The 17,683-nt window shown below is 37.8% G+C and overlaps 1 protein-coding gene across 1 annotated transcript in view; it reads right to left on the reverse strand.

Annotated features, from left to right (window-relative positions):
• Positions 1-8,155: 8,155 nt before the first annotated feature.
• The window catches only part of PAPSS1 (3'-phosphoadenosine 5'-phosphosulfate synthase 1), a 49,242-nt gene continuing 39,714 nt past the window's right edge, over positions 8,156-17,683 (reverse strand). Inside the window, exon 12 of the mRNA XM_075032527.1 lies at positions 8,156-10,185. Coding sequence (XP_074888628.1) covers positions 10,047-10,185 — 139 coding nt within the window. The 3' untranslated portion in view covers positions 8,156-10,046. The remainder of the gene's footprint in view (positions 10,186-17,683) is intronic.

Below are 17,683 nucleotides of genomic sequence, written 5' to 3' on the forward strand. Positions count from 1 at the left end.
GAAAGGTGCAGTCAAAAGATGAAGTATGTATTATTAAGAGAAAAAGGTAATTCAGAGCTCCTCACTTTCTTGATTTCTGTTCAGAATTTCAGGGGGTTCCATGTCACTTAAGTTTGTACCGTTCTTCCTAATTTTTGAGGAGAAACCATACTGATTGTTATACTAACAAAGTGATATATCATAGCAAGAGTAAAAAAAATCCTACAAATACTTGCAGTTCTCTTCTTCCAGATCTGGAACAAATTCTTTCAGCAGGCTTTACACTTGCATTGCTACTTGGTGTTCCATAGATAGAAGCATATAAAAGAAAAGATAGAAGCATATGGAAGTAGAGTAGTCACAAGAAATTGCAATTATCTTTACCATCTCTCTGAACTACATCAGAAGAGCAGTTTCTGCCCAATATGGAAAAATCTCAGGACTTCTGGAGCTGCAGCTGCTCCAGCCTCCACAGCTCTAGTTACGCAGCAAAGGTTTATTGGGTTTGGTTGGGATAGAGTTAACTTTCTTTACAGCAGCCCACATGGCTCTGTGTTTTGGATTTGCAACTAAAGCAGTATTGGTAACACACTGATGATTTGGCTATTGCTGGACAGTCCTTGCACAATATCAAGGCTTTCCCTCTTTCTCAGCAAGTAGGCTGTTGATTGGAAGCTGTAACATGCAAAGCAGCAGTAGAAGCATAGAGAGATGGTGAACTAGGACACTTTGGTTCATACAACAGTAACTGTTGCTTACAGCTCCACAAATATGAGGGGGGAGCAAAAAAAACCCCAACAAAACAACCCACCTCCCAAAAAAACACAGACCATGAAAACATGCTCCAGAGATGGTAAAAATAGCAAAGCTCACTGAAAATCACGCTCAGGAAACCCCAAAAATCCAGCTGTGAAAGAGATCCAGCATCTGCCACAGTGAGAAAGCAGCTGAGACTCCAAAGAGAACCAGCTCCTGGTGCCCCACAAAGATAGCTAGAGTCCAGGTAAACCCTAAGTAAGAAAGGTCAAGGCTGTCAGGCCCAAGACAAACAATCCCAAAGCAGCCAAGGTTAAGGCAGCAGCCACATGGCAGACAATGCTTGCTTTTCTAATGAGAAAAGCAAGTAGAAGAACATTAGTACTCTACATGATTTCTTCTTACACTGACAACGTTCAACATTTTGTTTACACGAGACTATTCTAGATGAACATCCCGCTAAAGTGGTGGTATTTGTCTTGGCTCCAACTCCATAGCTAATGTAACAAGAGATTTAGTCCCAAAGTTCAGGGTTTCAGTTCCTCTTTTGTTCCACTTGTTTAACTCGAGGGCAGGAATTGTCTTTCCTTCAGATGCTTGCCTCCTAAGCCTTGGTTGGTTTGGAGCTATTGTCTTAGCTTTCACTCAGTTCTTACCTGCATTTGTGGTAGTGTACAAACCCAGACAGCCAATATATACCAGCAACATTCTTGTATGTGGTGGATGTAAAATGGAGTTTGGCCTAAATGGGAACATGCTAACCCCTCAAATACTGCCTACTTCATTTATAAGCTTCTTTTATTATTTCCTTGTATTTTTATACTTGTTTATTTGAATGCTTCTGTACTTTGTAATTTTATATAGACAAAATTCATGAAAACTTATTAACTATTATTCTAGAGCAATGGTTTTAAACTTGTGAGCTGCAGTTCCTAGAAAGGCTCAGTCTGCCATTAAAGGAACCTCAAAAGATAACTAAACAACAAGATTACAGGCTGTCTAATGTTTACTAAAACAAAAGAACAACCAAACAAAAAACCCCTGCACACCTGTAGTAGTCTGCAAACTAAAAAAAGATTGTAGGCCCCTGTCATACTGGCCCTGACGAAAATCAGAAACTCCATTGTCACAGAACACTCTCCAGCCTCTTTCATAGCTTTCACAGCTGACTGATGAAACTGTAAACCGCACGAGTTCCCTTGTAAACTGCGATGCTTCCCTCGGCACATCCAAGTCAAGAAAATTTTCAGCCTGAAACAATAACAGTATTTTATGAGAAGAGGAAGAAAAAGATACAAGAGCAGAATGTACTATGAGCACATATTTTTATTAAAATTGCACGTGGAGATTGAGCAGACATTGAAAATTCCACAGGAATCATGAAATGCATAATAAATTCATACTGTATAAAATCCTCTTCAGTGCTGGAATTCTTCATATTTGCTGTAGTGTCTCTGGGGATATACACAGGCACAAATCTCTGGGTTTTAGTGGGCAGGCACCCTTTAATTTGTATTGATCATTTTGTAAGACACTGGCTAAAAATCTCCTAGTTTACGTTGTTGTCTTTATTTGGCCAGGTAAGAGAAGTCTATTTCTTTGGAAACCCTCATTGTGTCACATTTAAGAAAACAGTGACTCACCCTTTTTCTGTCAAAATAAAAGGCTCTGTGTATTCAAACGTTCAGTCATAGACTTAGAGAGAAGAGTTAGCACACACTCTGCAGGCTCTCAATACAATCAGATTCATTTCTCCACAGGCAGCCAGATCCTTCTTCAAGTTCACATTGATGAACATCAATTATGTCTTCCAGAGTTAATGTCATAAAATCAATGTGGAAAGGTACCTAACTTCCTTACCATTAGTTTCAAGATCTACAGACACATGGAGAATAATAATCAAACCAAGAATGGATGAAGAGGCTGAATTTTCTTTCATTAGTTACACAGTTATGTAGAAAAATCTGAAATGAGGAGCTGTTGCAAGTTACATACAGGTGAAAAAAGTCAATTAACTATGTCTAAATGAAAGGATGAGTTCGTTTGTTTGAAACTGTCTAGTGTAGGATTGGTCTAGACAGACCACAATTTTCAGTTCATTGCCAATATTCTGCAAATCTCCAAACTGAAGACAATGTAACTGAATAAAAGAGAGAAAACATGTTGGTACCCCCATCAAGACACATCTTTAAATATAGAAATGGAAAGATCAGGACATTTATGTTTCATTTTTTGAGTACATTAAAAATGTGAAAAGGAAGCTTTTTTTTTTCCTAGAAAACCACTGAGTGAAGAACGTTCATTTCTTTCTGCACATCTTTTAGACACAACATGCTGCTTTGAATTTCCATTTATATCCCAACTGTGATTATAGAAAAGGCACAATATTCTTTTGAAAGAATTACATATTACAAAATGTCATCTTTTATTGTTAGTGCTTGATTGAGGCTATCCCGGAATTATGCACCACCAACTCACCATCTTTAAATACACTTTTCTCCAGCACATGAAGTACTTAACAAGAAATCCTCACAACATGAATGAAGGACATCCCTGAACCAAAAGCTTGTATGAAAAGGAAACCAGCTATAATTGTTTTTATAGTTAATGAAAACTCCGTACCTAATCTCTACATAAGATTGACCTTTATGAGACTTTTTTTTCTTTGTACAGAGGCAAAATTGACCAAACTACTATAAGTAGTAGTAAAACAGCAAAGAAAGTTTACAAAGAAAAACTTCAAAACTTTAATGTTCTTTGCAAAGCCATTTCACTGTGGATCTCAGAAGTGTGCATGTATTTAAAAATACTCACAGCAAACCAGTAAAAACTATGAAGAATCACTGCCATTCTGAATGTCTCTAACTACCAAGTAAGGCAAACAGATTTTCCGTTTTCAGAAAGCAGCAGTATTTTTCCTTGACAAAATAATGAACAAAGGATTTATAAATAACTGTCTCTAATGAAGAAGTGTCAATAATACTTAGCATTTTGCACTGTACTTCTGATGTTCACTCTGATGGCATGTTTATTGCTCTGCTGTCACGTAGTATGACAGGAAATTTTTGCTCATATAATTATAACACTGGATCTTTCAGACTGTATCCTGTTTAAATATAAACTATAATAGTGTGAAACTTTTTCCTAGTGGAAAGTTATGCTTAAACATGATCTTGTCTCACGATTGTCTTCATTGTCTGGAAACAATTGAATCAAATGATCAAAATATTGTTTTTCACAGGTGGTAGATGAACTATAAACAAGGTAGAACTCAATGACACTTGAGCAATCCTGCAAACAACCTTCCATGGATTATCCATCTGCAGTTTTCCATTCTACAACAGGTAAGCCAATTGAACCCAATGTTTAAGGGTCAAGGAGTCTCTTCTGCTTCCACTTAAGCCTTTGAGAAAGCTGTTGATGAAATCAGATTAATAGTACAAAAGCCTAAACATTTTCTCTTTCATTGAGGAGCACTCCTGAAATCAGAGAAATGTTTCCAGGTTAGATGAGTGGGTTTGTCCTCCTGAACAAAATGTCATATTTTGTAATAAAAAAAATGCACCAACAGCATTCAGGGAATATTAACACATGGATACTGGTGTCTCTCATCTGTCTCATCACAATTACTGCAACAGACTTTATTGACAACCGTTACAGAAATAATTGCTTTACACCACAAAAATTCAGACACAGGTCATCTCAATGGAAAGCCTGAAGATCTGCAGGTGCTCAGCAAAAACTGAAAACTCACAGCTTAGACTGCAAGTCTTTTACTTGCAATCATAACTGCTGTCATGAGATGAACATAAGCGGATGTGACCAAAATGTTTGTATTCTTCTCAGACAATGCAATTTCAGAGTGGTGAGCATAGGACTCCACAGAAAAAACAGCTTTGTTTGCAGAAGATAAAAGCAAGATTCGGGCACTATTTCCACCCCACTGAAGTTTATACCAAAAATGATTTTTTTTTTTAATTTTTGTTCTCCTTTTATACATAGACAGGTAGCATTCTGACTACAATCATACTTCAAAGCATTGTGTAGATGGATTTTAACATGAAGGTCGGGTGACAGTCCTTATACTGAATCCAAGGTTCCTTGAGTTTTATGGCATATAAAATCTCTGTATTTTCTGTTTTAAGTTGGAGCCATTTACTGTCTAAGAATTCCAGATGTGGCTTTAAAGCAGTGTTTTCTAGCTTTCAGTGTAGTTGCCTTCCCCCCTCAACTTCAAAATGATATCAAGATGAGGTTTCTAGGGCAAACAGCTCTGGAAATGTTGAAGGCATGATTCAGGCTCATGCACATATATACCCTCCCATAAAGAGGAAAAAAAGTTACTTTAATAAAGACTAAATAATGAAAAGGGATACAGGTAAAAAAAATCCTAATACCACAAGAGCAGACACAGAGCTTGCAGGAGACACAAAGAAAACCCTTCAATGGACACTTCAAAAGCCTAGTAAAAATCCAGCTATATTCATAATCAAAAAGTTTTTTTGTGAAATGACAAAGCAAACTTAAAAGAGGCCCTGCTATTCCAGCCCTCCGGCTTTCTTCAAGGTAACACAACAGAACTGAGCAGAAACATCATCACAGTCTTCCTTTAAATCACATGTTTACCCAATACCTGTTTGGCTGCTGGCAAGGAACTCTCATATTCAACGAAGTGGCCATTGAGGGCTTTAAATTTACCCTTGGCAATCTAGCTTCTCAGCTCCATCTTATAAAAAAACTCTAAACGTGAAAAAAAAATGGAACTAGTGTCCCTGTCCTTTTTAACAGCATCTAAATCAGGAGTCTTGGTAAGCAAGTTTCCAAGACCAATTCATAAAGTACAACAAAATACTAATTCTGAGCTATGGGTTGCTTTCATTCTAGCATTTAACTTGGCCAACTCACTCCAGGCTGAAGTCCCTATTATTTTACAGGTGGTAGTGAAGGATTCTGTGTCAGGTTTAATGAGTAGAATACCATTCTTACACATTTCTTACTAGTGTTCAAGCACCACAGTAAATCCCATCCCTATAGATGGATAAACAGATGTGCATGCAAAGTTAAATGAAGATTCATTTTCCATCTTATTTTTCCCTGTGAATTCCCCTATATTAAGTGAAGGAATAGTTTTCCCTTTCCCTGTCTTTGGAGATCGTGCCATAGATGCAGTAAACTTATCTTCTGACTCACAGGGAAGCAGAGATGAGAACTTTTTTCTGTGTTCCTACAGTGCCTAGTACGAAAGCTTAAAGATTCATGACCTGAGATAAAAGGGATGCTGTGTGTGAAAGCGACACACACACAACTTGTTTTTGAAGCTGCCAGCATATACAGGTAAAGTAATACATTGATTAGCACTTTTAATCAGTCAGGAAGGGAAAGGGATCTGGACTACTCTGTTAGTATTTGGTCAGGATGCTCAAAGTAACTTCTATTCTTTTTGTAGCATGGAAAGGCAGTAAGTTTAACCCTCTGTGTCACCCACCTGTGGAACTTTTTGAATTTAAGGAAATATGAAATACAAGGGAGGTCCAAACTGAAGCCAATTACGGTATTCGCTATACAGCTTATGGTAGCCCTGTTCTATTTCCACCACCACCATCACCACCACGCCAAGACATCCACTCATCTCCTCCCCGTCCTGGCTTCTACTGAATTATTCCAGATGTAGAAGCTTGGGTAGCTCTAAGCTGCATCTAAAAAAACCTATGACCTAGTCTACATTTTCCATTTGGCATCTCTGATGTATTACTGAGTTGTTACTGCTTAGATCCCCTATTAAAAAAAAATTAAAAAATCAGACAGAAGTCGGCTTCCTCGGCATCCATCTACTATTTTTCCATCACAACCTGTAGATCATTACTTAAAAAGTTACCCTGAACATTCATGTTAGTCAAAAACAGGCATATGGGATCTCACATAGGAAAACAGAATTCTCAGCCGTGAGGTTCTTTACAAAAAACTTGCCTTTTTCTTGAGTTGCTCATAGGTACTTCAGGAATCAAAGTCATCTGGAATTAATAATTTCACCTAGGAAAGGTAGTGATTCTGTACCATTTATTTAACCCCAAGGATTAGGGTTTGGTAGTCTCCACCTACCTCATTAATCCTTGTATTTTGTAAAACTGGGTCCAGATTGTACTTGTATCAGCCATACAGATCAAGGGTGTTATTTTCATACATCGCGTCCAATACATCAGAATGATCAGCTAGAAGTGAATAATCATCCTGAGACTGTACAAAAAGCACAGGATAATAGCCATAAATTATCCTGTGCAAGAGTAGCAGGTAAAGAACCACTTACAAGGTAGATCAATGTAGATGCAGAAAGCGGGAGGCAGGGGGAATACTTTTTGACATTTTTCATCTTAATGAACAGAGTAAAACTCCTCTTGATTGCTAAAGCAAAATGACCTTTAGATAAAGGACATACTTGGAAGTTTGATTTTTCTGTTCTTCATAAGAAAAGAACACACCTACATAACTGCTTAGATTCATGATTCATGTACATACCAGTATTTTTCCAGTAAAAAAAAGTTGGGTTAGGAACTGAAGAAATGAGACAATGGAGCTTTTTATTTTCCCAGCTAGAATGTTAGGTCCTCATATCCATCACATGGTTCAAGAGTATTATTACTTTTGTACGGCATGTTCCTCAGGTCATTGTTCTTTGGTGACAGAGCAGGTGCGGGAAGACAGGTGTTGGGTGCAACAACCATTACCTCATTAGTCCTGTTGCTGCCTCCTAGAAGACACACAACTGTTGTCTCAGAAGAGCCTCAAATGCCATAGCAACCTTAATGAAGTTGAACCTACTGTTAAAAACAGAATGTTAAGACTGGCCAACTGACAACTCTACCGACTGAGATAAGGTAGAGAAAAGCTAAAGAGACACACTGGCAAAAGAATAATTTCTGGGGTAGCCCTTTCCTGTAAGTACAGCTTCCTTAAATAAGGCAGCTGCAGACAAGAGGAAAAACTTGAAGTCTATGGTGAAAACTCATATGATACAGGAAAATATTGTTGTATAGAGCAAGTGCCCACAAATTGACCAGACACTCCTGTTCTTATAATCAGCATTATGCTGGGAATGCTGTGGCTCTTGGCTTAATGTTAGAATAAGCCTGAAAGCTTGTTTAATACAGAGCCTTGCAAGGAATGATTTCCAGAAGTACTATAACAACAGGGCCTCAGCATCAAACCAGCTAAGTATGAAAACTAGATCTACTTGTTATCACTGTATTAATTTGCTTGAAGGGATTCCTGCTTCTTAATGAACTTTACAGGATGATTCACATTCATGCTCACCACTCCCACTTATTTTCTAGACTTCATATAGCACACGTAGCATTTTTGAAACAATAACTTCTGTAGACTTTCACCTGTGTTTGGTATTCTGCCAAAATATTTTTATTATCTTTCATCATAGCTAGCAGTAAAATCAAACCTGACAGCAAAGAGTCCAAACTCCAACTTCCAACAGCAAATCCCATTTTAGCAGCCGATAACTCTTGTTCACCTTCATGCTTAAACTTGAAGTTTTGCATGAACAGCTGCACACAGATGAACTGACTCTTTCTTCTGGATTTCACACATCCTACATATTGATACAATCTATAAAGAAAGCCAAATTTGAAGAAAATCTGTTCAGCAAGTCTGAAGAAATAAGCTTTACACTACCAAAACACAGTCGCAAGTAGCTGTGGTTCACTAATAAACATGCCTCTTATCTTTTCCCATTTCTGCCTTACTTCCTATCAGAGGTAAGAATCCCATTAAAAGATACTTTCTACATCTCTTCAAAGAGACAGAAGAAGAAAAGAGAAGGAAGTAATTATCAAAGCATTTGTCTTAAATACTACTGTGAACAAGTAAACAAAGCTTCCAAGTAGCATTTGTCCTATTCGTTACACAGGTCCACCTCATCACAACCTGTCCCCCATCCAAAAAATCTAGATGAACATATGCTTCATCCGGGCTCAGTAGCAGCCCAGCATCAACATTCTAAAACCAGTTTTGAGCTGGTGCCTCCTATATATGCTGTTTAACAACAGAAAGTAAGTTTCTGTGAGAAGGATAGTTTCTAGCTAACAGACTAAGAGGGATTATGACTGTTCCACTGATTAGCCGCAAATGCTTGAAAAGATCTCAATAGGTCAGTGTTACTTTACACTTAAAGAAGTATTTTGCGTTTCATTTTTTATGTTTTCCTTTAGCAGTTAATGTTTCACATACTGAATTGACCAACTTAAAGATTTTTGAAGAATCCTAGAAGAAAATATGCTTTTTCTTTCAAGAAAGCAAGGCTGAACCAAGAGAAGGAGATTACTCTTCAGAGACCTTGAAAAATCGCCAGAAAATTAACCTCAGGACTATGCATTTGTACCACAGGAAATGCCAAGATCTAAGGATTTTTATTATTATTTTTCTTGCAATAATTAAACATGATTTCAAGGTTGGTCTGCCTTATTTTTTTTAAAGTTGTAGTAGGCTGAATAAGTGTATCTGGAACTGAAAACCAGCAAGTTATATCAAATGAAATAAAATATTCCCTACTGACACCTATGGCAACAAGCATATATAAAAAAATATATATATATATATATATATATGGATTAGTTATCAATTCAAAGTGAAAACTAGATATTTTCTTTTATTCATTACTTGGCCATCTTTACAGGTCCACAGCAGAAGAGAATCACCAGACAATGCAATGAAGTCTGAAACTAAACAAAGAAAGCAAAAAAGTTTAATTATGCTACATAAAAATCTCTGCTTTTTGATTACATATAAAGGAGAAATTAATATTAAGTGCTTCCGGAAATGATGATGAGATAAACATGAGGACACTTTTATGGATGTTTTAAAACTTATTTACTTTTTCTTTTTATAGATAATCTATCCATTGTTAAGGGTTTAACCATTACGTTTTATCCTACAAACTACTAAAACCAGACACTACCCAGCAGTTTAAATAACATATGAAAAAAGCTGCATCCATTTAACAGCTGCAGAACTCACAGGACAGAGGCAGTAAAATATAAAAAAAGACAAGAGTTAAAAATCCTACTGCAAGAATATTAACTGTAATAAAAGAGAAGACATTAAAACCAGCAGCTAGTTAGGTGCCAGGACATAATAGAACCCATAAGGATAGGCAAAGAATGATGCTAAGTTAGGGAGAAAGAGTCTGTTTTCAGAGAAGAACTTCCTGACAGACACCACAACAAAGCAACATGAACGGTGACTGTGTGGTCCCCTTCTCGTAAATAAATCAGGCGTCAAAGGTTGATCTGCAGTTAATAAGAGGCCTAAGCCTTCTCCAAGGATTTGTAGTATTCTGTCAGCACAGTCCAAGCCTTAGGAGCCATGAAGCCTTCCGGCGGGTTTTGTCCTTCTCGAGCCAGCTTGCGCATGCGGGTCCCCGATATAAATTCAAAGTCTTCATGGCTGAGAGAGTAGGAATGGGGGCAAGGGGGGGAGAGGGAGAGGAGGAAGGAAAAAAGAACATATTTTAAAAGCAGGCAAAGTTGCTTATATTCCTTCTGCTTTCTTGATACTGTATAAATTTCTTCTTGGGGTATAATGCTACATAGCAACTGTCATTTCCAGACATTTGGCCAGCAATGCCAATAAATCTCTAGAATATACACCCTCTACAATATTCAGCTTGGGTAACTCCTGAGGTTTAGCAGCATGGTCCAACTGATCTCCTGTGGACTGAATTGAGTCTGTGCTTCCATCTAGCCTGGCTCACTCTCCATGCGGAAACAGGGAACTGCATTTGAGAGAAGAACATCTCCTCCACCTCTTGTCTCAGCGCTCTGCCAAGCAACAGGAGCCATCCTATTTTATACCTCACCCTTGCCATAGAAGCAGACCAGCCCTCTGTGCTGGTTGAAGGTTCCAGTGCTGGTTGGAGAAGGTAATTTCAGTGCCACTAGTGAATGTGAAAAAACAACATTGCATGAAATCTTAGTGAAGGACAGTTTGCAGAACAGGGAAAGTAAAAGCCTCGGAGTCTAGAGGCAAGCTCCACAGCTGGGCCACTGCAAGCCACTGAGCATGCATATACCTATATATGCCTATCAGTAATATGGCTCATACAGTTCAAAATAAAGAAAAAAGCAGGGGAATAATAAAAATATCTCCCTCCTAAAGATGTTTTTCCTTAAAAACCAGAATTCAGTTGGACAAATTAACCTAGATCAGGATTGTTTATCATTGTTAACACGGCAATCTAAATTAATATTAACTTCTCAGGTATGTGGTCATAAGCAGCAAAAGCTCCATAAGTTAAACTCTTACTCCTCACAGGACTGAAACAGTAAAAGCAAGACAAGAATGCCAGAGTTCTACCAAATGCACCAAAGGAAAAATTATATATTCTTAAATTAAATATGCAATTTTACTTTCACGATTTGCTCAATTTGCAACATGTATGCATTACTCATTCTTTACTTGTCTGTTTAAAATAAAAGCCGAGTATTGATCTCAGATGCATGTGGCTTAGACAGAAACAAGAGCCAAGTCTGTGCATCAGAGGGCAGAACTTGGCTCTAAGTGCTGAGCTATGCTCAGTAGGGTATGGAAGTAAGCAAGACGCAGAAAGCATTCCAAAGTTCCCTTTCACAAAACCACTAGCCCCATAACTTTTTGATTTGGGTTGTATACATTTACACAGCAGCACTGCCATACTGGTTCTTTTCTTATTGCTCTCAATTCAGGACTGTGGGCTCCTGAAGTGTCACAACAAGGCAAAAACCCCTACTGTGCTTCAACTCTGCAAAATATAAATTACATAAAAATGAAAACCTGAAGTTCGTCTAAGCCCAAGGGAGAAAAATTTATGTCACTGCTATATATAACACCTGAAAATTTTGTTCCTTTGCAGAGAGATGCCTACTGTTCAATAACACTGCTTGAAGGTAAGTTGCATTCTTTGCAAAGAACTGTTTCTATAAAATATATGTGGGGAAATGATAAGACTGGTTAATTCTGGCAAAAAATACTAAGTCTTCAGATGATCAGGAAGAAAAGAGTAAGGCAAGTGCTATAAGGTTTCTTCATGTGTGGTTTTCTCCACAGTGTGGTAGCAATACCAAAGTTTGGGCATTAAAAAACAAAGTTAGCTGCTTTATCCCCTCTTTGCCTGTTGTTTTCAGAAAAACACTCAACTTTCTCCCATGCCCTACAAGTGAAATAAAGGTACTGAGACAATAGATATGCCATATAAGCTTGCTTCAATAAGACCCCTAATTCATTTATCTTCTTATACCTAGTTGCACAAAAAGCAGCTCTAGAAATTGGAGATATCATAAAAGAGAGAAACATGAAAAGAAGCTAAGAAGTTCTATAGAAACTATAAGAAATGGAAAGAAAAACATGAGCGAGGATCATTTAAGAAATGTACCACATTCAGCATCTCATAACATTTCTAGAAATATTTCAAAAATACTATTAAAAAAGTACAAAAGTACTAATGAAGCCCTCTCATCATCCCAAGCTTCTCTTCTGAATGGGTTTGGATTTTTTAAAGAAAAACAAACAAACCTTAATTAGTAATCACTAAAGTGACTCAGATGGAGCTTTGACAATATATACTGTATGCTGAAACAACACAGTAATATTTGCCTTTTTAAAAAATTACTGCATTTGCAATTTTATTGTTTCCAGTTTAACCTCCACTTTTATACCTAAAACAGAGTATTTGAATAACCACTCAATACTCATTGTCTTTACTAATGGTAAAAATCAAATCTCTTGAATATCAGAAACTGAAATTTCCACTAAGCAGAAATAGCTTATCAGTTCTGGCACTGTAGTGTGATGTGAACCACGAGCATTTTGAAATAAAACAAATCAGTATGAGTGATTTGCTTTTGTGGAAAAACAAAACCAGAAAGAAGAGTCAAGTAATTTTGTTCATAATGAATTTGGAGGATATTAGGAGCTACTCTACACAAAATCGATTTGAGCAGAACATGAGAGGGGGAAACATTTGACCATTAAAGCTGCTATGAAATATAAATGCCAAAGCCATCCAAATTCCATTCTCAAGTGAGATTTGGAATGAGTCTCAATGAAACTTAAATCCCATGCTTAGAAAAGGCTTGGGTTAAGTGACTTTGAAATTTTTATTCAGTGGCTGCTGGAATTAGCTTTCTTTGAGCCACTCTGTATGTTAGTAAATGCTTGTAACATTGATTTGACCTTTTACTACCAATTGAGTTTGACTAGTATTGACATAATATTTGGTGCCAATGAAATTAAAAGCATTCTCAAAAAAAAAAAAAAAAGGAGGAAAAAAAGGCAGAAATAAATCCACAACAAAAACTTGTCAACAGAAAACCAGTCTTGAAACATATTACATTGAGACTGGTATTTGCTCCATGGCATAGCATCCTAGAACCCTATTACAGTGTGGAAGAAGCCTTACATACACACGCTGTGAAATCTCCTTACTTATAGAGGACAGGGCTAGGCAGACAGAAAATACATAACTTTGCTGTGCTCTCATACATCTAGCAAAAGGAGAAAAGGAATCTTTTCTTACACTTCAGATTGTGCCCTCCTTCCACACACAGAGCTATATGTATATACAGACACCCACAGGTGCACAAGATAATATTGTATATTTGGAAAACAGTAAGTGATTTATTCAGAATAACATAGAAACAAGTTTGTGCTGTTAATTAATCTTCAAACTATTCCAGTAACTGAGCATCAGACTCAAAGGACACTACAAACCATGCACAGAAGATTAAGAATTCGTACACCAGTTCTTTCCTTTCTTTCCTTTACCAAGACTACTGTTTTAATGTTAAATGGATTTCACTTTTTTTGTGCATTCAGTAGTTATTTTTTACTATAATACCAGAAGTGACCCCAGCAACAATGACAGCTCTTTATACTCTGTTATGACCTCAAACACTCTAAGAGCAGTGTGTGAGGCTAAGATTTTGAAGACCTTACAGTCCTTGTGACAAAACAAAGTTATCATCACCAGTGTGCAAGTGGGAAACAACTGCATGAAGGTATCTGCAGTCCTACAGGAAACCTCTGCCGTATCTCTGAGGTGTCAATACAGTACCTTAATACAGTGACTGAGTAGAATATTTTTTCCACTTCAAGAATTATTGCCTACAGATTTAACATAAGTATAAAATATATTACATAGTGACTCACAATAAAAGTACAGACCATTCATTCCTAGTTTTGCCTATTTGTAAAAATATGTTTTTTGGAAACAAATGTATGGAAATAAAATGATAACATGACTTAATCACCCTGATCTGGCTTCAAAACAACTGCCATGTTCTATTCAACTGGTAAACTTTAGATCTGATTAATTCCTAGGACAATTCATAGACTCCTTATCTGGGGTTCAGTCCTTTAAAAATTCTCAAGCATCAAGTCATGACTTACACTGTAACTCCTTCAGAAAGAGAACGCTGTCCCTTACAGTGTCAAGTCTTTGTTATGTCAGTCTGTTATGCCTTGAGAATGCCCCATGATGGTGAATGAAGCAGCTAGTATCAGCTAGGTTCAAAACCTAACTGGCTATAAACAAACCCTTTGTGAAAGTAGAACATAACAGAGTGATTAATATCAACATTTGCAAGGCAAATCCTTTACGTGCTGTGAATTAAATTCCTTTCTGACTGGCAGGAGGGTTTAAGTCTTCTGAGCTGCTGTACTGTTTCAATGTATCCTAAATGATGTACAAATGTTAATTGAGAAACCATATTTCACATAGCTAAATTAAGGACGACAGTCAAGTGTGCTTATCTCAGCCTCTTACTATCACTTTAAAAATCAGGTATCACACCAAACAAATTTGGGAAGAGTATGTACTTGGTTGGAACACCTGTTCTGTAAATATGACTTGATAGTATTAAAGCAGTCAGGACAACCATATTAAAGGTCCTGGGAATAAACTATAAAGTCAAAATCTCTCCTCTTCAGATACCCATGTTTCATTTACATTTTACAGAAAGCATGAACAGTCTGCTCCAGTAACTTTACTTATGGGTTTCTTTTAGCCAAAATGATCTCATCAGTTTTCTTCAGGACAAAAAAAAAAAGTTTTTTAAAAAAAAATCCATTTTTCCAGACACTGCTGTGGCTTTTTTCATTACCAGACTAATTTCCTTTCTTAATTGAGTTTTTTCTCAGCAGCAGTCTGTGGCTTCATTTTATAGGACTGATCTTCTGTAAAGAATTGGGAATCTCTACTCACCCAAACAACTACTATTATTAAGCCACGAATCCCAAATTACACTTGTCTGTGGTAACTGTTTGAGAAGCCTTTGGGGCTGAAGAAACACACTAACTGTTCTTCTGAAGAGATTTCAGCATTGGGTAGGTATTTGGGGGTGTGGGGTGGTTTCTGTTGATTGCTTGGTTCTTTGGGTTTTTTTCTTTACACTTTAGTCTAACAGTGGTTCACAGATCAGACATTAGTTTGGAATTTCTCCATTATAACTAGAATTCTACCTATAAACTTTTCCAAAACATGTTTGGACGTATTCAATTATTGATGAAAAATTCTATGAAATCTAAAAGGGTAGAAACTATGATAAGCAAAGGACTGTATCAATATTCATACTAATTTCTATGTATGTATGTATTATTTCTTCAGAATTCTGTGCAAGTGGAAACACTCAAACTTCCCATAGAATCTTAGATTAGGCTTGCTGTCTGACTTCAGCAACAATAAAAAGGGAAATTTTTTTATTATCCTCATTTTGACCAAATGGAAAATAAAATTAAGTTAGCTCTACCTGTGCTGCTATACATCACTTCAAATGCATTCCTCAAATCCCTTTCCTAAATCTTAGAGACACCTTTTTCAAAAATATGTTTTAAGACTGCGGTTCTAAGATGTCCAAGAAACAAATCAAAAATTCTGGTGGCTTCATGAGGTAAAATACCAATATAATTTCAAGTCATTGGGTGTTCACATGTCTTAATATTCTAAAGGGTAACTTTAGTCTAACAATTTATGTGAGTTAAACTTTGTGCACCACTCTGCAACTACAATTGCCATGCACCTAGCATGAAGGCTTTTACATCAGTCTTCTCTTACCCCTTTCCTCACAAGCAATGCTCCATGATTATCCCTGAATGCAACCAGGATACCTCTGCCTTTCCTTATAAACAGGGGTACATGTAGCTACACCTGCTGCCAAGTGACTTCAGCTCTAACACAGCACCCCAGCAGCTCAACATTGTTAACCAGCAGCACAAGGCCCTAACACTCAAAATTAACAGTCATGTTCTCCAGACTGTTCCCAAGCAGAGATACCAGGTCTACCAAAACTCCAAACGTAGCATGTGTTCTGGAGGATACTAAAGGAATTGAGAAACAAACTTAACTTCTATATCAACTCCACAAAACTACAGTTGCATGGACACCTTTGGGAGCTGAAGACCTTAAGAACAATGACCTCTTAGAATCACAGGCAGCACACCTGAGAAGTAAAGGCCTTTATCACTAATTTGGAGGCAGGGCCAGTGGTAGGCTTTTTGATGCTTCCCAGGCTTGCCACCAGGTCATGAGCAGCTTAGCCACGGCAAGGTATCACATAGTTGCCCAGTATCTTATGGTACATAGCTGACCAGTACCAATCCAGTATGTGAAAACCTAACCCCACAGGCATACATGGAATACTATCACCAAGTGTTACATCTTTCTTATAAAAGCTGAGCATGAATGTTTAGAGATGTCACAAGCAAAGCAACTCTGCCGCTGCTAATGCTGCAGCCCCAACTTGTCAGACATCCTTTTGACAGTTGGATGAAGTTTTTGGTAACCTCTCACCACTAGCCAAAGGTTCATCCCCCACTGTCCCCATAGCTTGGGATTGCCTTCAGAAGCAGAAGGGTAATTCACTAATGTCAGCAAAGAGCCCAACTGCAATAACCTTTGCATGTCTGCTGCCAAGTCAGGTGTGGGTCCAACTCTGCCAAATTAGAGAGACACCCAAGATAGCAGATGGTGTCCATTATGGCTTCTCACAAGCACCTCCCCAGATAGAGGAGTCTAGGAGGCCTGAAAGAATAGAAGAGATGACTACTTAGACAATAACTACTTCCAGCAGCTAAGACACACAGCTCAGCTATAGCTCAGTCCAAGGGAAACCCACTTGCCATAAACTTCTGTGCATCCACTAGTGATGTAAATTCTTGAATTGCCTAGTTGGCTGTCGAGTCTCCAAGTCTCAAAGAACTGCTAAAGGTGCAATAGAAATCAAGTTACCCATTTCCAAAACAAGTCAGAAGAATGCTTCTATGCATACATCCCTCTTCCCCGTATTTTCATGCTGTGTTTTTCACCAGGTAAGTGGTAAGCTCAGGAAAGATTTGCACAAACATCACTATTTCACACCCAAGGGTCTTCCACTGGTACTGATCCTCTCATATTTCCAGACAATCCTCTGTTCCTTGCCATCCTCCTTACAGAGTCAAACACCACATGGTCCAGGACTCTGCCACATTTTCAGCATAACACAGACTATCTTGAAATGCAGCCAGCTGCACCCACCCAAGCTCTAACTCTGGAGCCTACCACAGTGTTCTGTCTGTGGCAAGCAGGAGCAATAATATCTCTCTTCAGGGAGTCTGCATGTGTCTGCATTGCCATCTAGAGGATTGCTGCCACACTCCAGTCCACCCTGTAGTTTACGAACAGTATCTAGGGAAGGACAGGACATATGGTCTTACATTCTGACAGCAGTAGGGCAAAACTGCACACTAACAGCAGCATGGTCTCTTTCGCAAGACAGTGACAGAAACAGAAGAAAAATGCCTCAAACCAAAGGGTGCCCACAGGCATGATGAAAGGATAATAGGGTGTGCATATTGCGGTCTGTGACAAAAGGCAAAACCTGTTACCTCAGGGATTTTTTTTATCATTTTCTCTGGCTAGTGACAGAGGTACAGC

The sequence above is a fragment of the Buteo buteo genome, chromosome 1 (genome assembly GCF_964188355.1).
Source record: "Buteo buteo chromosome 1, bButBut1.hap1.1, whole genome shotgun sequence".
Classification (NCBI taxonomy): domain Eukaryota; kingdom Metazoa; phylum Chordata; class Aves; order Accipitriformes; family Accipitridae; genus Buteo; species Buteo buteo.